Source organism: Pinus tabuliformis, chromosome 3_1 (assembly GCF_031772625.1).
Source record: "Pinus tabuliformis cultivar Carrire ecotype Pingquan chromosome 3_1, CPIR1, whole genome shotgun sequence".
Lineage (NCBI taxonomy): Eukaryota > Viridiplantae > Streptophyta > Pinopsida > Pinales > Pinaceae > Pinus > Pinus tabuliformis.
The window spans coordinates 102,449,028-102,473,667 of record NC_142301.1 but is presented as its reverse complement, the minus strand read 5'-3'; the positions used below and the strand labels follow the sequence as shown (position 1 = coordinate 102,473,667).

Sequence of the window (24,640 nt, the reverse complement as noted above, 5' to 3'; positions counted from 1 at the left end):
GTGATCTTTATTACTCAAATGGTACACATATTAATACATTTTGTGACCCAGGTTTTCATTGTCCAAGAGGTCTCTTGGACTTTTATGACTGTTGGCATTCCTCCACACCAACCATGATGAATTAGGTGTCCAACATCCCCCCCTTTAATCCGAAGGACGTGTGATCCTTATTACTCAAATGGTACACATATTAATACATTTTGTGACCCTTGGTTTTAATCGTCAAAGAGGTCTCTTGGACTTTTATGACTGTTGGCATTCCTCCGCACCAACCCTAATGAATTAGGTGTCCAACATCCCCCCTTTTAATCTGAAGGGGTGTATTTGAGTCCAAGAATAGAACTGAAATACAAAGGTGTATAGCAGCCAATGATTGGATGTGTTCTCTAAGATGGTGGTTTAAGGAAGAGCACAAACCAAATGAGGTAGAAGAAGGCGAAGCCTTTTATGGGTGGTGAGGTAGCAGAAGCCGAAGCCTTGAAACTTGGCTTGATGCAGTTCCTTGAACAATTTCGAATCTGGCTAGAAGCTGAAGTCTTCTATGAAGTGGAAGTGCTCCCTGATGATGGTTTAAAGATGACCACAAATTGATGAGATGGGTAGTAGAAGCCAAAGTCCTGTACTGACAGTGCTTCAAAGCTGGACACAGATAGTGGTTCAAAGCTTGCCACCAACCAAATCATGCTCATGGATCATGAGTTTGTCTTTGGCTACAACTATGACTCTTGCTTTCGCTGACTCTCCTTGCAAAACCCCTTCAATCTTCTCTGGGGAAAACCTGTTAGAGAGCTCTTCAAATTTATTTATCTTTCAAGTTAAGGAAAAAATACATTTGCAGACAAAACAAAACAGCAAAATACAACTTATCTCTTCAGCCCAAAACTCCTTGAAAACCGTGCCCACTTGACGCTGAAAATATGTATGGTATGAATACGGACTGCATGGACTGTACTGTATGGATTTCCGTACCATTGTACGGACTTTTCCCAATTTTTTTTCAAAATTTTTCTCGAACGTCATGCAGTTCACAACATTTTGTACCTTCTGCTGTCTTCTATGCCTTGATTTCCGTGCCCAGCTTTGCCCAGAAATCACTCCTTCAACTTGTTGCAACAAATTTCTCTTTTAGAACTTTTCTCTAGCTCTCAGCCTCCTTTCTCCAATCTACTCATGAAGAATGAATGCGGTCTCTATTTTCTTTTCCCCCTTTTGTTTCCATAAATGACTTTTGGGCAACCCTATGATCTAATGGCTCATATTCATTTAGGTCAAGGGATGAGAATAAATGTGCATTTAATTCTCACTTTCTATTTTTTAACTCACCCATTAAATAAAATACCCACATTGTACTTTATGTCTAAAGTTTACTTTATAATTTAACATTGACTTTACCACTTATAAAGTCACTTTCACTTTATAAAGTCACACTTAGGAAAATAATTATTTTGGACACTTTTCCCTAGGTAGGGAACTAACCCATGGGAAACCACTTGTCCAAGGTACATCAAAAATCAACATTTTGTGTTTGTGTTAAGGAATTTCTGAAAAGTGTGTGGTGACAAGGCAGTGGGCCCAGATCTGACTTAAAGGGGCTTTCGAGCATCCGGTTATTGGGAAGATTTGGTGTATGAGAAATGATCTGGACTCCTAGATATCTGACGCACACCTGGTCCCATCGATTGGTCATATGAAATACAACTAAAAGCTTCACGAGCTTGGAAAAGTAATCCCGACAAGTTCGGGGGTGTGGAGAATTTGCACAATGAAAAGTCTTAAAAGACCCAGAAACTGGATTGTGTGTTAAAAAGGTTAAGCCACTTGGTTCTTGCATCAGGTCCTATGGACCAAGATGCTGACCTCGTTTCGTTTTTTTTTCAAAATTTGGTGCTGCGTTCGTTGTGAATCTGAAACAAAGAAACCAACAAAGCTCAAAAAGGCATGATCTAAGGTGATTTGATTTCTGATATTTTGTGAATGCAAAAAGACACAGCTGAGACTGATATAAAGTGATGCTTCAAGTCACAATTAAGATTTTTGGCTCTTATTTTGATCAAATAAACAATTTGAGAAAGAGAGAGATTGTTGACACAAGAATCTAGTGAAAAAGCTGTTAAATGTCAAAAGTTCGAAGCATACAAAGAACAAAAAGACAAAAACAGAGGCTGTAGGAGGAGATTGGGTGAAGTCGAAGATGCTATAAAGAAAAGTACAGAGGATAAGAAACACAGAGAGAGCTGTTGAAACGAGATCATGAGAACGTGCCAGAACATTTATTTGCCTCATTTATTAGGGGATTGGTGTCCTTTTTAGGTAGGTGCCTGAAAAAGATCAGCAGGTTGTTGCCTGTGAACGGTGGGAGTTGGTGCTTCCAACAAGTGGGTGCTTGCAAAGAAAAAGAGAGGTTGGATCCTTCTGTAGGTTGGTGCCTACATAATACAATGTAAAATGAAGTTGGTGCTTGCATTTACATCAAAACAAAAAGATTGGTTATTTTCTCCCTTTATGGGTTTCCATGTACATACAGTGTCTCTATGTGCTGCTTATTTGTGTGATGTTGATAGTATTGCTGTGTATTGATTTCATGATTAATTGCTGAATATTTAAATAGCTCGGTTCATTGTTAAAGAAATTGGCTAAACTTGATAAAAGTTATAAAACACTGATTCACCCCCTCCCCCCAAAAAAATGTATTTTCCAAGTTTCCAACATCTTTCATGCTAAACATCAATCAAATGAATTCACAGTACAGATAAAGATGCATTTATTTCAAAACCTTGACTTTAAAATGTTTGTTTGAGTGGTGTGAGTCATCAATATGTTTTTTTTAGCAAGAAATCTAAGTAACCGGATCCGTCAGGCTCGGGTGTTGGATCTGTGGGTCCCCGGATCTGATACAGATTTGGATTCGGATTTGGATCCGCTCAAGATTCGTACAAACATAAAATTTTTACGTACAACAAAAACTAATGTCGGCCTAAGTCAACCCATTTGCAGAAATTCATTCTTAAAATTCAGAATTCTACGCATATGAAGAAAGGTCGCATAATTTCAATTAAGTTCATTAGATTTGGTCGGAATGCATGATTCTAATAGTTTTCTGTTTCACGTGTTTTTAGATGGGTCCGAAGGTCATGCCATGAAAAGTGCCCTGGGGTTTTCCTCAAATGCTTGGTCTTTCGCGCTAGAATTTGCCCTTGAGCCTGTTCGTCATGTTATGCTATCAAATGCTCTGTCTTTCGCGCTAGAATGTGCCCTTGAGCCTGTCCGTCGTGTTATGCTATGAATGTGCCCTCGAGCCTGTCCATTATGTTGTGCTGTGAATGTGCCGTTTGTCCTGCTGGAGTGTGCCCTCAGGCGTCAATTCACCGTGATGTCTGTCCGACGCCATGCTCCAATGCATTCTTGGTTGAAGGTTCTCATAAATCAACAATGGCGGTTGCCAACACACTATGTTTTAGCCACAACTAAGTTTAAAAATAGCTAGCCGTCACACTATGTTCTTGCCATGACTATCTTAAAATTAACTTTTAAATAAATTGTGAGATAAATGTAATTTACATTATATTTTTATATTAATGTAACTTTCTATAGTAATTGTATATATATAATTTATATATTATTATATAAATAAAATGAATATATAATTTGAGAAACATTAAAAATTATTATCAAATATATGTACTTGCTGTTTCCTACTGTATATGGATCTGGATCCGCATCTTGGTAACTTAGCAAGAAATGGCTTGTAGTACGGGTGTGCCTAGTGCTATAACCCTCAAATATACTTTACGCGAGGCCAGTATGAGAGTAATATTCTCAAATGCTGTTTTAGGTGCACTATAATAGTTAAGGAGGTTCGAGATTTGCCCTAGGGTGTCTTCAAATATAATCAAGGTACGTGGAAGTGATGTCCATGTTCAGTTATGTCTAGTGCGATATTACTTGAATGGATACCAGCAGGGGTAAACTAGGTCTCCAACAAAGTGAGCCTTAAGCTCAATGAGTAGCCTCCTGAAGTCATGAATTTTCCCTGTGTGTATGAATCCCAAACCACAATTTTAGTGGCTTAATGACAGATTCTTCTGTTATTTATAGACGTCATAACATGTCTCTAGCCTAGATCACTAAGGGAATTTCTTAGAATTTAGAAGGTATATGTGAGGTGTGATTGTGTAGAATATTTGCATCATCACCCTTTCATATATATGCTTGAATCAAATGACAAACACCATCTCTTGCAAATATTCCAAAGTTAACTTTCAATCATCCAAAAATATGTGTAAAATTAATGCAGTTGAGACCATGAACCAATTACACCAATTTAAGGAAATGTTTCATAAAAAATTCTATCACATATACCACCAATTATGTTATTTGCCACATAAAATATTGTAATTCTATCATGTTCATGAATGACAAATCTAAATTATACCATGGTAAGCATTCAAATGTACTTATGTCATAAAGTATATATGTCAACTAATTTGATTAGTTATCAATATTGAAGCACATTGAGTAACACATGTACTAAGCCAACTTAAAATCAATGCTAGCAATGATATTTGAAGGATGAAATCAATGTATAAATGCTTGAGAAATGTTCTCAAATTATGATATTAGCATTTTGAGTGACATGCAAGTTTAACAAATTTATATACATAACACTAAACTTTACCAATTGATTCAAAATTCTGTTCATGGAAAGATTAGTGTTACCTGTGCTAAATGCAAAAGTAAACCCTAGAAAGCCTACGTGCTGTGATTTTCTCTAAAGTTAATGATGGGTATATTTAATGTTCATGTTCTCGATTCTTTTAGATGCTGGTCCCAACCCTGTCTCTCAAATTAATTTTAATATGACTGGCAGCATACTTACAGAAAGAAAATTATGAGAGACTGTCCCTGGACAAATCGTAATGCACTCAGCTCTGTCCAAATCACATAGAATCAGGTTGTTGGAATTCAGTGTGTAGGGCCAAGGGTTTATGTTGGCTTGAAGAAAGGTAAAATCACAAAGGCTCTGAAAATAACCGGCTCAGAATCAAATTTTCAAACTGTAAATTTGCATGGGATGCGGGCTGTGTATTACAACCACGATTTTGAGAGAGATGCGGCTTGATGGCCTGTAACTTGAACTGGTTTGACCACCTGACAATAAATTTGTAACTGCTCTAGCCATCGTCATGTTAGTGTTAAAACTGGGTCTGAAAAGTCAGTGTTATGAACTAGAAACAACTGCAAACCTGTGGGAGAAACCCAGAAATCCTGACCTGCAACATTCAGCTACGGATTTAGCTAGTGAGGTGGCTGTTATGTCTCATTTGAGCAGAAGATTGTGCCCTAGTTTCGAAATGGTTCTGGCCATGGACTATTTCTATTTGTTGAGACAAACTTGGGCTCATTCAATGTGGATATCAGTATGTGGGGTGCTAAAGCCACGAATTACCCAAAAAATTTGAACTCCTCCCAAATACGTGCAGGGTTTGTTAATGTCGGCTGCTGCGTGGAGGTGCTTGTTCTGAGTGGGATTTTTACTCTTGGGTCCCTTCAATTATAGAATAAACGATCTATCCCTTGGATTGAGCTGTGGGCTTGACTGTAGTGGCTCAAAGCCCATTAGTATCATTTAGTTCATTTGCCTTTGTATTTATTTTTTGGTTTTTGGTTTTTGGTTTTTTTTTTTTCAATTTAATTATGCTTTCTTTTATTGTTTTATATATATATATATATATATATATATATATATATATCAGAGAGTATCCCTGGACAAATCGTAATGTACTCAGCTTTGTCTAAATCACATAGAATTGGGTGGTTGTAACTCAGTATTTATTTTTGTTATCTATTAGAATTTATTTCAAGTAAAACAAATAAAAAATTAAGAAGGTAAAAAAAAATACCTTTTTTTTAATTTGTTTTACTTGAAATAAATTCTAATGGATAACAAAAATAAATACTGTGTTACAACAACCCAATTCTATGTGATTTAGACAGAGCTGATTGCATTATGATTTGTCCAGGGACGCTCATAATTTTCTTGCTAAGTGTGCTGCCAGTCACATTAAAATTAATTTGAGAGACAGGGTTGGGATTAGAGCTAAATATTTACGAGCATCTAAAAGAATCATGAATTTGAACATTAAAAATACCTGCCATTAACTCTCTAGAGCAAATCATAGCAAGTAGGGTTTCTAGGGTTTACATTTGCATTTAACACAGGGAACACCAATCTTTCCATGAACAGAATTTTGAATCAATAGGTAAAGCTTATTGTTATGTGAATAAATTTGTTAAACTTGCATGCCACTCAAAATGCAAATATCATAATTTGGGAACATTCTGAGTTATTTATATGTCGATTTCATCCTTTAAAATATCATGGCTAGCATTGATTTTAAGTTGCTTAGTATGCGTATTACTCAACGTGCTTCAATGGTGATATTTAATAAATTGGTTGACATATATACTTTATGGCATTACATTTCAATACTTACCATGGTATAATTTAGATTTCTTATTTATGAACATGATAGAATTACAATATTCTATGTGGCAAATAGCATAACTTGTGGTATATGTGATGGAATTTATGATGAAACATTTTCTTAAATTGGTGTAATCGATTCATGGTGATGGGAATCTATAAATGTCTCAACTGCATTAGTTTTTCACATATTTGGATTACTGAAAGCTACTTTGGAATATTCACGAGAGACGGTCTTTGTCATTTCGACTCAAGCAGTTATCTGAATGGATGACGATGCAAATATTCTACACGATCACACTTAACATATATCTTTTGAGTAAGAAATTCCCTTAGTGATCTAGGCTAGAGACGTGTTCAACAATCTATAAATAACAACATGATCTGTCGTTAAGCCACTAAACTGCGATTTGATTCATACATGTAGGGAAAACTTGTGACTTCAGGATGCTACTCATTGAGGCTATGCCTTGTTGGAGGTCTAGTTTACCCCGACTGGTACCATTCGAGTAATATCACATTAGACGGGACTGAACATGGACACCACTTCCACGTACCTTGAGTGTATCAGAAGTCACCCTAGGGAAAATCTCAAAGCCACCCATTCGCCTGCTTGATTGTCATAGTGCACCGAAAACAACTTTCGGGAAGGTTACTCTCTCATGTTGACCTCATGTCAAGTATATTTGAGGGCTATGGCAACAAGCACACACGTACTATGAGCCATTTCTTGCTCAGAAAAAGTGCACTGATGACTCACACCACTCAAACAAATATTTTAAAGTCATGGTTTTGAAATAAATGCATCTTTATCTGTACTGTGAATTCATTTGATTGATGTTTGTGTAGGAATTTACAGGGTAAGTTCCTCAGAAAGAACACCAAAAGGACACCGCTCACAACCAAATCACATATCAATACACCAGTATTTTTGACGTGGTTAAAACCCTCAAAGAGGGAAACAGTCCACGGCCTGAGCCAACGCGGCCACTTCAAGCAATTTATTAATCAAAGAATGAAAATTTACATAAGCTTCTCTCATGCACGGATTACCCTACAAATGACCCTCCATGCGCTTTAAATAGAATTCATGGACCAATCGGGTGTCAAGCCACGGATCAAGTGTCGATAATACCGATGAGAGAATGAACTGTCAGATCACTACATATCGTGACCGTCGGATTGTAAGTTACAAAATGTACAACGGTAAAGAAACACACTTTACCTAACTCTATACCTAACTCTACACTAGACCAAGTTGAACTTAACTATATCCTATGTGTCGGAATATCCTAACATCCCCCCTTAAGAACAACTTGGGATAGGATTGAAGGATTTACAAATATGACACAATAGGAGAAGGAAGGAGGCACTAGAGCCTTTGGGTTGCGTGCTTGCTTTGAGAAAGCTCTTTTTCCCTACAAAACAAAAAACACAAAACTCAACACGGACATGCAAAGAAAACGAACTTTACGGCTCGAAGTTAGCTTTACCCAAAAAACTAAATATTTTCAAAAATTGAACCTTGCGGCTCAAAGTTAGCTTTAGCCGAAAAACTAAATATTTTTCTCAATGTTTCTGATTTTCCGAGATCACACTAAGGTGCAGGGAAAAGAGCATACGCATGAGAAAAAATCCTTCCTTTCTGTTTCTGATTTGCCCAGATCGCACAGAGTCGCAGGGCAAAGAGCATACGCAGAAATGAAAGGTATAGATCCGGTTAAAAAAAAAGCTAAATAAACCGAAACCGAAATAAGCAGAGAGAAAATAACAGTAAACTGCAAATAAACACTGTATACCTCCAGATCTTAAAAATGACGCAGCTAGGGCTACCGGAAACCTTTTCGCGTGAAACGAAAGGGGTTCCTCACTGGAACAGATGCTCCGAACACAACAGAGCAGTCCTCTTGGCCCGAAAGCAGTCAGAAATAGCAGATCTAGGAAACGGCAATCGGATGCAGTTCTACCGGCTTCAGATTTGGATCACCAACGGACGCGGCCCTCAAATAGCTCTGATACCATGTAGGAATTTACAGGGTAAGTTCCTCAGAAAGAACACCAAAAGGACACCGCTCACAACCAGATCACAGATCAATACACCAGTGTTTTTGACGTGGTTAAAACCCTCAAAGAGGGAAACAGTCCACTACCTGAGCCAACGCGGCCACTTCAGGCAATTTATTAATCAAAGAATGAAAATTTACATAAGCTTCTCTCATGCACGGATTACCCTACAAATGACCCTCCATGCGCTTTAAATAGAATTCATAGACCAATCGGGTGTCAAGCCACGGATCAAGTGCCGGTAATACCGAGGAGAGAATGAACCCTCGGATCACTACATATTGTGACCGTCGGATTGTAAGTTACAAAATGTACAACGGTAAAGAAACACACTTTACCTAACTCTATACCTAACTCTACACTAGACCAAGTTGAACTTAACTATATCCTATGTGTCGGAATATCCTAACAGTTTGGTATGAAAGAATCAACAATCAAATCATCATATCACAACCTTAGGGAAGCATCAACAAGGTCACATCATACTCAATGACAAATTTAGAACTGGAATCAAACATAGGGAAACCCCCCTTAGGCTAGGAAAACCACACATTTGAAACCTATAAGTGAGGGGCAAGGCTGTCGAGGTAATAGTGGGTGGATTTTCTATTAGTATCATTAGGTTCTCCCCTTGGTGTGATTGGGACTTTTGCTCTAGGGAGAATCTATTAAAATTGGCAACTAGGGCCAAACTCCACATGGGTCATCTTATTTATGGCAGCTGATATTTTTCTTGGATTCCTCTCTCCGAGAGGTGTAGGATTGATCTAAAGATCATCCGATTCCAACATGTAAAAATGAAGATATGAATTTATTTGTATTATTGACAAATTGTCAAGGTCGGCCAACAAGCAAAACAGGGATTTTAACCCCCAGCTCATCCTCAACATTGCATATAAAAGGAGGAGACCTCAAGGCATTCTTTCGTGATCTCATCTCATCACATCTCTCTCTCCTCACTTGATTGGGTACGCTAATCTGGGCAACAATCTCTCACACATGGAGGTAACAGTGGGTGGCTTTTCTATTAGTATCATTAGGTTCTCCCCTTGGTGTGATTGGGACTTTTGCTCTAGGGAGAATCTATTAAAATTGGCAACTAGGGCCAAACTCCACATGGGTCATCTTATTTATGGCAGCTGATATTTTTCTTGGATTCCTCTCTCCGAGAGGTGTAGGATTGATCTAAAGATCATCCGATTCCAACATGTAAAAATGAAGATATGAATTTATTTGTATTATTGACAAATTGTCAAGGTCGGCCAGCAAGCAAAACAGGGATTTTAACCCCCAGCTCATCCTCAACATTGCATATAAAAGGAGGAGACCTCAAGGCATTCTTTCATCATCTCATCTCATCACATCTCTCTCTCCTCACTTGATTGGGTACGCTAATCTGGGCAGATATCTCTCACACATGCGAAGGAAGGAGGACATTTTCTGTTTGGCTGTTTGATTGTGTTGACCAAATTTCAGAAGGTGTATTTTGGGCTGCATTGACCAGCGTTGACCTCCTTTTGACTGCGCATTAGGTGAGGCATCTTCTCCTTGGCAGGCCGCAGATTTGGGCACTGAAATCGAGGTGATTTGACCTCCCATTTGACCAGCATTGACTGCCCTAGATTTGGCCGCAATTTGACTTTTGTTGACCAGCATTTGACTGGACTTTTTCGGACTCTTTGGGTTTGTTGTTGGAGGCTGAAGTTGACTGGGTTTGACCTAGCTGCTTAGAGGAAGAATTCTGCCATGTTTGACCAGCTTTGACTTTTCTGGTTAGGGCTCTTCTGCTGCTGTCATAAATTATCAGATATGTATTTTTGTACTATCTCACTCTGCTGAACTATTGAAGAATATAAGAAGAATTGATCAAGGGTTTCCCCACATTGGGGTTTGTCCTTGGCTGGTGGCACATCTTGTGCCCTCTTGTCTTGGCTTGTCTTCCACTGTTTATGTTTATGTTCTATTTGCATTTTACTATCATGCTGATGTAATTGCTAAACTTGATATTGATATTGGGCTAATAAAGAAATTGAAGTAAATTACTCTTAAGCATAGAACATACCAAAAATTAACATGGTATCAGAGCTGAGGTGAAGACAAAGCCCAAGCAAGAGTGAAAGAGCAATCACTGAAGACAGTTGGACAAGGACAAAAGGCTCAATGGGTTCCTCATCCCACTTCCTAGCTGAAGACAAGCTCCGTGAAAAGTCTGACTATCATGGATGGAAGATGTCTCTTGATTTGACATTGGAAGAACAAGAAGTGTTGGATTATGTGAAGGGGAAAATCCCTTAGCCTTCTTCAAATGCATCGGCTGCTGTGAAGAACAAGTACAATAAGGCTGAAGTCAAAGTGAAGAAGATTATTAGAGATTCCATTGACAAGCGTCTGGTGGCCTACATCTCCGATTTGAACACCTCCAAGGAGATCTACGACAGGTTGGTCAACATGTTCAAGGTTAGTGATGCAAATCAAATTTTATTTCTCAAAAATAAGTTGAAGGATATATCTAGATAGATATAGAATAGGTAGATATAAAGTGATTAAGTATATAACATAATTGCACGATTCACTCGAAATCAAGGGCAAGGACGAGGATATTCAATCCTACTTCTTAAGGATCACTGAGATCAAGAATGATCTTCTGTCGATTGGAGAGGTCATTCCTAACAAGGAACTTACTATCACTACCCTTGGAGGACTCCCACCTGAGTGGTATATATTTAGAACCACTATTCTCAATAATGATCGAATTCCAAGGTTTGAAGAATTGATGTCGAGATGCATTCAAGAAGAAACAAGAATGATGGAGCAAGAGATGCCTTCTAATAGAAGCAACCCCATTGCTTTCTCCGCTCATTCCAAAAGGATAAATAATGCAGGGTCTAAAGGTCATTTCAATGGAAAGCCTGGATCTAAGGGTGGAAGGAAGGGCAGGTGCTTTGTTTGCAATAAGTTTGGCCACTATGCAAGGGAGTGTCCAAATAGAAGGGACACATCACATGATGATGATCACAATCATTCCAGGGGCAACTTCAACAACAACAATCAAAGTAATGGCAGCTTTGTTGGCAAAGGAAAAAGGAATGCGGGACATCATGGAAATGGTCAACCCTCCAAGAAAGCAAGGAACTCCAAGTATGAAGAATGAAATGGTGTTAACAATAAGCAAAAGGAATACAATCTTATATCGGCCCTCTCCACTACCTCTCCTTCGGACTCTTTGGGGAATCGGCTAATTGATAGTGGTGCCTCAAGGCACTTCACCGGATACAAGGAAGCTCTCTCTAATCTGATAGAGAAGGAGACAAACTTGGAGGTTTTTTTTGGAGATGATGCCGCCTATCCCGTGAAGGGAGTACGGAATGTTACCCTTCAATTGAATCAAGGTAACACGATTCATTTACAAGAAGTTTTATATGTACCTGATCTCAAGAAGAACCTAGTGTTCATTTAGGCAATGGAAGACAAAGGATACAAGGTGGCATTCATCGATGGAAAGGTACGTGTTTGGAAAAGGAATTTTAAAGATGCTTTTACTCTTGGGTTCAGGGTTGACACTTTGTATCAAGTTGGAGGAAGTCCATTGGGAGCCATGTCTTGTGACACATCTCTACAATCTAAACTATGGCACCGGAGGTTTGCTCATCTTCATTATAAGGCTCTTTCCGATGTGAGATAGATGGTGACAGGTATGTCCGGAATGTGCCAAAGGAAAACTTACAAGGGGACCATTCCCCTCAAGCTAAGTTACCAGGATTCGAATACGGATACGGATCCAGATCCGGATCCGCTAGTTTTTTGAAAATCTAAGATCCGGATACGACAAGGATACGTCACGTACAATATATATATATATATATTTAAAATTTTAAAAAACACCTTAGAGCTAAAAAATCAAATACTCCATGAAACCATCAAACACTTTTAGAACATTGAATGATAAATATGAAGATTGAATGATAAATGCTATTTAGATCCATTTGATGATCTGTAAATGTATTTGAATTTAAATAGCATTGCACCCAAAATACATTAAATTTTAAATACATTAAAATTAAATTTAAATACATTAAAATTTAAATAGTCAAATATTAATATAAATTGCTAAATATTGTAAATATTATAAAGTATAATGATTTAAATTTATATTTGACATTTGTACATAATATATATTATATATTACATAATTTATATTTGACATTTGTAATTAAATTTATATTTGTACATAATATATATTATATATTATATATCACAAAAAATGAATATTAAACATTTATACATAATATATATTATCCTATGCATAAAATTAAATTAAATACACAGTCTACACTACACTATATCACAAAAAATGAATATTAAAAATTTAAATACAACCCGGCGACTGTGTGCTGCCTGACTGCCTGACTGTGTGCGGGCGTGAACAGTGTCAGTGCTGAGTGTCACTGTGCTGCGTGCAGGGGGGCCAGCAGCGTGAACAGAAGTGCTGCGGTGCTGCGTGCAGAGGGGCCAGCAGCGTGAGCAGAGGTGCTGCGTGCTGACTTTTCGGCGACCATTTCACCGTTTCCGGCAGCCACCAGTGGGATCCGTATCCTGGGAAAATTTGCCGATTCCAAAAACTGTATTTTATAAAATACGTATTTTAGCCGTATTTTTGGTGTATCGTATCCGGATCCGGTTCAGATCTGTGGATCCAGCAATATTCCTCTTGCCTCTGCCGGATCCGGTAACTTAGCTCTCAAGTAATAGCAATACCATCGATATATTGCAATTGATCCACTCCGACATATCTGGTATGATGCCTGTAAACTCTTTGGGAGGATACTTATATTATCTCACCTTTACGGATGACTATTCTTGCAAGACCTGGATCTACTTCTTGAAAAAGAAGGATGAAGTGTTCACCTGGTTCCATCACTTCAAAGCCATGATCGAAAATCAATCCGAGAAGAGAATCAAGATATTGAGGACTGATAATGGGACTGAGTACGAATCAAATGAATTCCATGATTATTGCAGAGAAGCTGGCATTAAGAGGGAGACTACAACACCATACACTCTTGAGCAGAATGGTGTGGCTGAAAGGAAGAATTGTACTATTGTAGAAGCTGTTCATGCCATGCTTCATGATGAAGGACTTCCAAAGTTCCTATGGGTTGAAGCTGCAAATATCGTCGTGTATGTTCAAAACCGATGCTGTCATCAAGCATTGGACTCCAAGACTCCCTAAGAAATGTTCACTGTTAAGAAATCCAATGTCTCTCATTTTAGAATTTTTGGAAGTCCCGTATATTTTCATGTGCCGAAAGAGAAAAGAAGCAAATTGGGTGCATCAGGGAAGAAATGAATCTTTGTGGGCTATAGCGAAAATTCTAAGGGCTATAGAATTTATGTGGCTGGTCAAAGGGAAGTTGAGATAAGTCATGATGTCACCTTTGACAAAGATATGGCCCTCAGCAAGATCAACAACCTTCTTATCCCAAGGAAGGACAAAAAAGCTGACACCAGAAAACAGGGTGGAAAATAGGATGAGGTGATGCCTGATGTTGATGAACATATGGATCCTATTGATCCTCCTCCCCAAGAGCCCTCCTCCTCCAAAAGGAGACCCTCATGGCTTAGGGAGACTCTAGAAGATGCCGAGAGACATATTGCACCAAGGGGGAATTTCTGTGAAAGCAAGAAGCCAAACAAGTATCAAGGATACTTGACCGTCATGAGCACTATCATTCAAAATGAGCCTTCATCATTTGAAGAAGCAACAAGTATGGAAGGATGCTATGAATGAAGAATACGAGTCTATTATGAAGAATGATGTCTGGGATGTGGTCCCTAGACACCAGGACAAATCGGTGTCACCTCTTAGTGGCTTTACAAAATCAAGCATGGAGCTGATGGAAGTGCATAAAAGTTCAAGGCTTGCTTTGTTGCTCGAGGCTTCTCTCAAAAGGAAGGTGTAGATTACGATGAGATATTTGCACTTGTTGTCCGATACACCACCATCCGCTCGATCATAGCCCTTGCTACCTCGCAAGGATGGAACCTACATCAAATGGATGTCAAGATCACTTTCTTGCATGGTTCGATTAAAGAGGAAGTCTGTGTGGAACAACCCGAGGGGTTTGAGGTTCATGACCAAGAATCTCATGTATGCAGGTTGGAGAAGGCTCTCTATGGCTTGAAGCAAGCACCCCGGGCTTGGTATGAGAGGATTGATAGCTATTTGATGAAGCTGAGATTCACTAGAAGTGAAGCCGATCTGAACCTTTACTTTAAGGTTGAAGATCACAAACCTCTCATACTGGTACTTTATGTGGACTACCTCTTTCTGACAGGTGCAAACCCTCTCATTCACAAATGTAAGAGGGAGTTGGCTTCAGAATTTAAGATGAAGGTCCTAGGATTGATGCACTACTTCCTACAGTTGGAGGTCTGGCAAAAGCCAGGGGAAATTTTCCTATCTCAAGGAAAATATGTTGTGAAGATATTGGAAAGATTTGGGATGGTACACTGTAAGCCTGTGACTACCCCGATGGAACTTAACTTCAAGAAGTTATGTTGTAGTGCTGCCAGACCTGAATTGAGAAATGCTTCTGAGTATCATCAACTCATAGGAGCACTGATGTTATTGGTAAATTCCCGTCCAGATATATGTTTTGCAGTTAATATGTTGAGCCAATATATGGTTGAGCCTCATCATATACATTGGATTGGTGCCAAGAATCTTCTGAGATATCTTCGGGGCACAATCACTCATGGATTGAGATACACTGTCGAGATGTGAGGCTGCATGGTTATTCGGACGCTGATTGGGCCGACAATGTGGTGGATCGCAAGAGCACTTCTGGGCAATGTTTCTGTTTGGGTTCTGCTTTGATATCGTGGATGAGCAGGAAGCAAAAGTCGGTTGCCTTGAGCACCGCTGAGGCCGTATACATAGCTGCGAGTATGGCCTCTTGTGAAGCTGTTTGGTTGAGTAAGCTCTTCAATGAGCTGTTTGGACGTGTGTTGGATACCAAACGTGTGTTGGATACCACCGTGATCCTCTGCGACAACTAGAGTGGGATCCGATTATCAGAGAATCTCGTATTTCATGATCGCTCCAAGCACATAGATATCAGGTACCATTTTATCTGGGATATGGTACAATGAGGACCAATAAGGCTCCATTACATTGGGATTGATGAGCAAGTCGCCGATATTCTGGCAAAGCCCTTGGGGAAGGTCAAGTTCATAGCCTTCCGAGAATGACTTGGAGTCGTGGAGAGACCCTCTTCTAAGGGTCCTGTATGATATGGACATTGAGCTCTGGAAGCTCCGGGGGGCTTGGGTTACTTCTTGGAGCGACGAGCAACCATAGGGTGAGTGGTTCAGCCTCCCCTAGTTGTTTGCTGTGTACAGGGTGAGTAGTTCAGCCTTCCCCTGTGACACCCCATGGCGACATGTAGGCAGGATGAGTGGTTCATCTTTCTCCTGCTGAGACATCCTACCCATGCAGTTTGGGACTCATGGGAAGTACATCTCATCTGGCCAATGAGTAGGGAAATGAGGATAGGGACCATAGTACTATCGATGGATGCATTGTGTACTACTGTACTCCCTATGCTAGGATGACTGATATTGATATGGGATCAATTGGAATTGACTTCGGGTCAATAAGAGTGGTATGACACACTCTCTTTTGATTGGAACTGACTTTGGGTCAGTAAGAGTGGTATGAGACACTCTCTTTTATCTGGGACTGACTTCGGGTTAGTAGAGAATGGTATGATACATTCTCGATCACTTATTCTTCTTCATAGTGCAGAGCAAAGCAATGCATTGATCGCAGAGATAGTACCGACTGGCAAATGGATTAGCAGATGGAGTTCTCCCTAGTTGAGAGGGAGTGTTAAAATTGGCAACTAGGGCCAAACTCCACATGGGTCATCTTATTTATGGCAGCTGATATTTTTCTTGGATTCCTCTCTCTGAGAGGTGTAGGATTGATCTAAAGATCATCCTATTCCGACATGTAAAATTGAAGATATGAATTTATTTGTATTATTGACAAATTGTAAGTGGGCCAGTGAGCAAAACAGGGATTTTAACCCCTAGCTCAAGCCTCATCCTCAACGTTGCATATAAAAGGAGGAGACCTCAAGTCATTCTTTCATCATCTCATCTCATCACATCTCTCTCTCCTCACTTGATTGGGTACGCTAATCTGGGCAGCAATCTCTCACACGTGCGAAGGAAGGACATTTTCTGTTTGGCTGTTTGACTGTGTTGACCTGCGTTGACCGAATTTCAGAAGGCTGTATTTTGGGCTGTGTTGACCAGCATTGACCTCCTTTTGACTGCTCATTAGGTGAGACATCTTCTCCTTGGTAGGCTGCAGTTCTGGGCACTGAAATTGAGGTGATTTGACCTCCCATTTGATCAACGTTGACTGCCCTAGATTTGGCCGCAGTTTGACTTTTGTTGACCAGCATTTGACTGGACTTTTTTGGACTGTTTTGGACTGTTTGGGTTTGCTGTTGGAGGCCGAAGTTGACTGGGTTTGACTGAGCTGCTTAGAGGAAGAATTTTGCCCTGTTTGACCAGCGTTGACTTTTCTGGTTAGGGCTTTTCTGCTGCTGTCATAAATGATCAGATTTGTAAATTTGTACTATCTCTCTCTGCTGAACTATTGAAGAATATAAGAAGAATTGATCAAGGGTTTCCCCACATTGGGGTTTGTCCCTGGCTGGTGCCACATCTTGTGTCCTCTTGTCTTGGCTTGTCTTCTACTGTTTATGTTTATGTTCTATCTGCATTTTACTATCATGCTGATGTGATTGCTACACTGGATATATTGGTATTGGGTTAATAAATAAATTGAAATAAATTGCTCTTAAGCATAGAACATACCAAAAATTAACAGAATCCGATAGATAATTGAGAGCACATGGGTCAATTCAAAGATCATTTCTGAATTTGTGCTCAGTGATGGTTTTCAATGTTAGGCTCTTTGGTGGCTCCTGTCGTTTGTGTTTTCAGGAGCTCTTCGTGGAATTTGATTTTTAATATGTTGAGGAGGAATTGCTTGTTTTTCTTTTGATATTTATTCCACTCTTTCTTCCTTCCTCTCCTTGTTTCTTCTTGGGATGGCATCTATCCATACATTCTAGTTATGATATCTGCATCAACACGTTTGCCTTTGAACTGTTTAATTTGATTTTCATTCACATGGGATACCTTCCTTTGATGTGCTCAAATTTAGATGAATTCCTGCCTGATTCTCTAATTTGTATGATCAATGGACATGCATTCTCATCATGGGAATCTTTGACAAGTTCTACACTAAGGCAATTTCTCATGTTTAACATTCCTCAGATTCAAAGGCACAGGGAGTTTTTGGTTTTAGTTTTGAATTGGAAGACCTGTATTTCTTTCCCATCCATTATTCCCCCTAGTTGGATACCTATTTTGTTTAGCCTTTCCAATTTTACCAATATGTTTTGCATAACTTTGTTTTGTCGGGTAACAGTGGTTTCCATTCTTTTGATTGCTTCAGTTAATGCTTTTATGGCATCATTAGGTGCACGCTCAATTGTGTTAATTGTTCTCGATCTTGTCTCAATTCTTGTGTGGGATCTAGAAGAACTAGGGTGCTTTGAGTTTTTAGAAGTTGTCATATTCTTCTAGATGTTAATGTCTGATTCTTGGGTTTCTATAAGGTTTTGAGGGTTCTTTCTTCTAATTTGGAAGCCCAATTTTCCATCAAATGAATCATAGAAGCATTGAACTGGTACTTCTGCACAAATCTAAGTGGCTAGATGTGTGGAAGTAGCCCAAGGCTTTTAACCTTACCAAAATTACTTTAATTAAAGGAATAATTAAAGTGTAGTGTTTTTAAAAATAAGTGAGTGAAATCTAATGAGGTGAGATATAATCTCGATTCTCAAGTGAGGTGAGATATAATCTCAAGCATCAATCACTTTGGAGATCAGGGTTGTGGCTTCAGTCAACAACTCAAGCTTATAAAAACAACTCTAGGTGGAGGAGGAAGATAGACGAGAAATAGAGCTTGAGACATGGATGACTGTGATTCAAGGAGATCTCAGTGAGGGTGAAGAACTAATTTCATCTAGAGATCAGCCCAACGGAAGAGAGTGCAAACAAATTGCAGCAAACCCAGCAACTGTGAGCAGACAGAGAGGGTCATATATCAAGAGGGTAGCAGTGCAGAGGCTTGGGCAATGTTGTACAGTAGTTGGGCAACAATATATAGACATAGGGTAGCCATGATCGGGTGTGTGCAACAGTGTACTGCTGCAGGGCAGCCACAATAGGGCGTGGATAGCAATTTACAACTGCAAGGCAGCCACAGTAGGCTGCAGGGAGCCTAGAAAAAATATCAGGCAGACATACAACTGCCCGGGCAACTTTACAAGGCCACGAGTAGACGTACATCTACGTGGGCAGCCCAGAACATGGTGTAGGTAGGGCATACAATCACGCATGCAATGGGTCGAACAGGCAGAAAACATGTTTTTCTTGAGGGACAGTTTGCCTAGTTCACTGTAGTTGTGATTTTCTCATTGGACAGATTATTTCCTAGATTGGGAAGCCGTTGTATGCTATAAAAATTTATTAATGAATAACATATTTGAAGGGCGAAAATTTCCTTTTGCATGTCTGAGATTGGTTAATTTTTGCTTTCCTTGATTTATTTTTTATTTACTGTGAAAATGCCAACAATGTTGTTTACGTAAAGCTGAAATTTTTAATTAACTTACAAGGAAATTTACTAGAAAATAAATTTGTCAGTTCCTGGGGTTGAGGACAACTAACATGGTATCATAGTTCACACTTTGAGAGGGAGGCCGATTTCAAAGTCTTACATAGATCAGTCAACAGTGGGATTGGTGGAGGCCATACTTCAGAGGGAGAGAGAGACGCTATGCCAGTCAAGGGTTGGCAAAAATTAATTTTTTGTGGGTGTTTTAAAGGACCAAAACATGGATCCGTGGAAATTTGCAGCAGATCTATCATATCTGCAAGGAGATCTTAATAGATCCAAACCACCCATGTATTTTATTCTTGTGGGTGCTTGAAGGAATAAGCACATGACATTTTTTTATCAGATCTAGAAATGGCAACAAGTAGTCTTAGGTTTGAAGACCACTTGGATGGAGCATCAAATTCCCTGTTTTAGAAGGTAAGGGTAACATTGGTTTGTGAGGAGCATGACCTTTGGGTGATTATAGAAAAGATTGTTCTTGCACTTACAGATGCAACACTCAAGTTGACTCATGAAGAGGACATTAGAGCCCAGATAGTGATAATAGATGTTGTGAAGGATCACTTGATGCCTCACTTAGTGGAGAAGAAGTCGGCCAAAGAGATGTTTAAGGCTCTAGTGGACCCGTTCCAGAGTGACAACATGAACAGGAAGATGATCTCGAGGTACGAGCTCATATCCATCCATATGTCAATGAGGATCACATAAATGCGTGATCAACTTGCAACCATTGGGGAGAAAGTGGAGGATGTAGAACTCGTCATTGTGGCACTGAATGGTTTCACCAAGCCATGGGAACCATTTGTTGAGGGATTCTTCTCTCAGGGGAAAGTTCCCAATTGGGAGAGGCTTTGGGATGATTGCATCTAGGAAGAGGCTCAGGAGGAGTCTAAAGCCGTCAGGCAGAGAGACGAGGAAGATAACTTGGTCATGGTCCGTTAGGCCATGAAGGGCGAAGGGAAGGATTCTGAGTGTAACAGTGGGGTGGCAATCTCTCATATAGGGAAGAAGAAAGACTTGAGCATGGTTAAGTGTTTCATTTGCCACAATAATGGGCATTATGCATCACAATGTCTAAAGAAGAAGAAAGGGAAGGGGAATTCGCAGTAGACAACAACGTCAACAATGACACAACTAGATGAGTTTGTACAATGTAGTGAAATTCGAGGACTTCTTATTAGTCTTTTGTCTTTCTAACAGCACCATCGCCAACAGTGCTTGGTACTTGGACAATGGTGCATCACGCTATATGACATAAGCATGTGAGTTGTTTAGCAGTCTGACGTAGAAAGTCTTAGGGATTCATGTGGAGCTTGGTGATGATGACAAGTATGCAGTGAAAGGAGAGGCAACTATCTTGTTCCAACAAGTGAGGAAGAACATTGGAGGCCGAAGACATGCTCTATGCACCGGGACTGAAGAAAAACTTGCTCTCAGTAGCAGTTATGGAGGACAGGGGCTTTGTAGTCACACTTAGGAATGGGCAAGTTCCCATTTGTCTAGAGGATTCTAGCGTTGACACAACAATAGCTATTGGGGGTTAGAAAGGGCAACTTATACCAGATGAAGCGTAAGCCTATTCAGGCATTGGTACATAACAGTGACAATCTGTGTGAGAGCTATGTCACAGGAGGATGGGACGCTTGTACTATACGGTGTTACCAATCTGGAGGGAGATTGTCACCAGTCTCCCAGATTTCTGTATTGAGCAGTAGGGCATGTATGCACTTGGAAAGAATACCAAGGCTGCTTTTCCAAGTGGTGAGAGTAGGTCTATGGGGATCTTATGCATTCATATGTGAGTGGACCAATGTCAGTGACATCATTGTAGGGTGCACTATGTGATCTTCATTGATGACTTTTCTAGGAAAACCCGGATCCTCTTTATGAAGGCCAATGATGAAGCCTTGAGTTGGTTACAAGATTATCTCTGTTGCAGGGGCACAAAAATAAAAAAAGTCCATGTACCCTATGTTCCAGTGTAAGCATTGTGCTTACAGTCAACTCCAAATGTGTGTATATATATATATATATTATTGCCATCCCCAACCTGTTGTCCCCTGAAATTTTTAATTTTTTTGGGGTGCGCTCTATCCAAGTTGGGATGCATCCCCCCATTTCCATGTTCTGAAAACATTGCTAACTATCTACTATTGTCTGATCCTTTGACTTGAAGATTCAGGAAAATGCTTAATTAAAAAATTATTCTCAATACAGCACTTTCTAGATTAAATTAGACTTTCAGTTTAGAATAAATAATTGATTAGGAGAAAAGGTAAGGTTGTATGTGAAATTTCAGAGAAAATGGGATAGTGCAAGAGTCAATGATAAGTCAACACTTGGTCAACTGTCTGCAAATGTGTTAAAAACTTTAGTGAAAGCTGTATCGATGCATATGTCAAATTTTTCTTCTTGAGAAAATATTTCAAAAACAAAGAAATAAACAGGGAATATAGAGAAAAATGGAGGGATGAAGATATGGTCGAGGTTTTGATGGAATGGATAGAGACTTAAGATTATCAGGCACAAGAAAACTTCGACGACATGAAGCAAACACTTAGTTGTAAAATGTATGAATCCACTAAAATTATAATTGAGCGATGTTTATATTATTCATGGAATGTTAATTGGCATATGCCTTTTCATGACACCCTTTCTATCCAGTGACCTATAAAATAATTATTAGTAATTATATTGAGTGACAAATATGGTGATTGTTGCTATTAATCTGCTATGTCTTGCCAAGTTATGTATTTAATCATTATGTGAATTCTGGGATGTGAGTTCAACATTCATCGTGATGCATGAAATAGAAATCCTAGTCAATTGCTTTTGTTTCATTGGCCAGGATACTTACTTTCGATGTTAAATATTTCAGGAAGATTCTCTTGTAGCTCATTTTAAATACCATAAGCAGCCAATAACATCCATTGAATGGAGTCCTCATGAAGCTTCAACCCTTGCAGTATCATCAGCAGACAATCAGCTCACGTATGGCATTTTGCTTCTATTTTTTTTTGCTTATATACATACACTTTATTGGTAAAAATTTGTGGACTAGCAGATTGCTAGTGAATCAGTTTTTGCAGAGTCCAAGCAAATGATGTTAGTAGTTTCTAAGGCTTTCCTGATTTCAGATATCGATTTTGTTTTTATTGGGTCCATCTAGGGAATCTGGGGGCCAAGTTGATCCACATTTTAGTCAAATAAATTATTGTTCTAAACAATGAACTATTTGTGTGTCAGTATTTGGGACCTATCACTAGAGCGTGACGAAGAAGAAGAAGCAGAGTTTAAAGCTGCATTGGAAGAGAAAGTTAATGCACCGGAAGATCTACCTCCACAATTACTTTTTGTTCATCAGGTTGAAACTTTTAATATGGCCTAATGTGCTTTAGTTAATTTTGAAATTTTGTAATGTTTCTGATTTCATAGTATGTAATCTGGATGCTGTTGTTAATTACAGGGTCAAAAGGATCTCAAGGAGGTGCATTGGCATGCTCAAATTCCAGGATTACTCATGTCTACTTCTTCTGATGGATTCAATGTTTTTAAGCCAACGAACATAGAAAATGTTCTCCCACAGCAATAAGATATACGTTGTGTCATGGAGAGCCATAAACACTTATTAGGATAAAATTTCTCTCTTCTCACCTGCATTTTCCGGCCTCTTTCTTATTTATCAATTCCTTTATTTATCATCTTTTTGTATAAATCGAGCTTTGTTCCCAGGTTGTAGTTCATGTTCCAACTTCTGACTTTTGAAGGGTCGATGAAGCCATGAGTTGTGTAGACATTTTACTGGCAGAAGCTTTGAATTGATTCATGGTGCATATAGTGGAGTAACGTGGTCCCATTATCTTGATCCTGCAGTCACTTTTCGGGTTTTGTTTATTTGAAAAGTGATTAAAACAAAGTTAGTGGAGTTTTTTCTGAGACGAGAGTTGTATTGGAGAGTGAACTTGTGATATGGAGGCTGTTTTAACTGCCCAGATGTTTCCACGGTTTATTTTGTTGCAAATCATGTGTTTTTTTATATGTTAGCTGTCCCCGTCTGTAGCAAAAAGCTAAATGTTTGTCTTTGTGAGTTGTATATAGGGGAGTAACGTGGTCCCATTATCTTGATCTGCAGTCACTTTTTGGGTTTTGTTTATTTGAAAAGTGATTTAAACAAAGTCAGTGGAGTTTTTTCTGAGACGAGAGTTGTATTGGAGAGTGAACTTGTGATATGGAGGCTGTTTTAACTGCCCAGATGTTTCCAATGTTTATTTTGTTGCAAATCATGTGTTTTTTTATATGTTAGCTGTCCCCATATTTAGCAAAAAGCTAAATGCTTGTCTTTGTGAGTTGTATATAGTGGAGTAACGTGGTCCAATTATCTTGTTCCTTCAGTCACTTTTTGGGTTTTGTTTATTTGAAAAGTGATTTAAACAAAGTCAGTGGTATTTTTTCTTGTTGTATGAATAACTGAAATAATGAAGAAAACAAGAAAGCTCAACAGAATAACCAAGACAAGACACTGAATGGATTGGAATTTGTTATTCAACAATGATTCTCCGCACATTACATTTCATGGGCATTTGTTAGTTTTATATCATCGACCGTCGTTACATAACTAATATTTCGGTATAAAACTGTCTAGTTACATTTTACCCAAAGTTACTAATTCGTTGTCAAACTAACAAACTCCACCTTGACAACAATTTTCCTAATCCCTTGCCCATGCCCATTCATCATCTTTTCTGCAAGCCAAGAGAAGCTAAACACCACCGTAGCTTCTCTACTGTAACTGGCTTTGTGAACATGTCTGCACAATTCTCTTGCGTATGGACCTTTTGAAGAGCTACTTTTTCGCCATCGATCACATGTCTCAGAAAATGATACCTTACATCAATGTGCTTGGTTCTGCTGTGATAAGCAAGATTTGTAGCCAAGTGAATAACACTTTGACTGTCACAAAATACATTCACTGTCTCCTGCGTCCTTCCAATCTCATCGAGCAAATCCTTTAACCAGATTGCTTTTTTACTGGCATCTGAAGCAGCGATATATTCAGCGTCGGTAGTGGACAATGCAACTGTTTCTTGAAGCTTTGACATCCAACTAATTGCTCCACCTGCAAGAGTAAAGACATAACCTGTAGTAGATCTTCTTTTGTCCAAATCACCTGCATAGTCAGCATCTACATATCTGCAGATTGATCCTTCACTACCATTAAAGACGATGCAATGGTCACTTGTGCCTCTTAGATATCGAAGCACCCATTTCACTGCTTGCCAATGTTCTTTACCTGGATTTGCCATGAACCTGCTGACAACCCCAAC

General features: G+C 39.1%; 1 protein-coding gene across 1 annotated transcript in view; it reads left to right on the top strand.

Annotated features, from left to right (window-relative positions):
- LOC149185972 (protein HEAT STRESS TOLERANT DWD 1-like) overlaps positions 1–23,354 on the top strand; it is an 83,278-nt gene extending 59,924 nt beyond the window's left edge. Inside the window, exons 11-13 of the mRNA XM_089410852.1 lie at positions 22,195–22,307; positions 22,563–22,680; positions 22,783–23,354. Coding sequence (XP_089266978.1) covers positions 22,195–22,307; positions 22,563–22,680; positions 22,783–22,908 — 357 coding nt within the window. The 3' untranslated portion in view covers positions 22,909–23,354. The remainder of the gene's footprint in view (positions 1–22,194; positions 22,308–22,562; positions 22,681–22,782) is intronic.
- Positions 23,355–24,640: the final 1,286 nt, after the last annotated feature.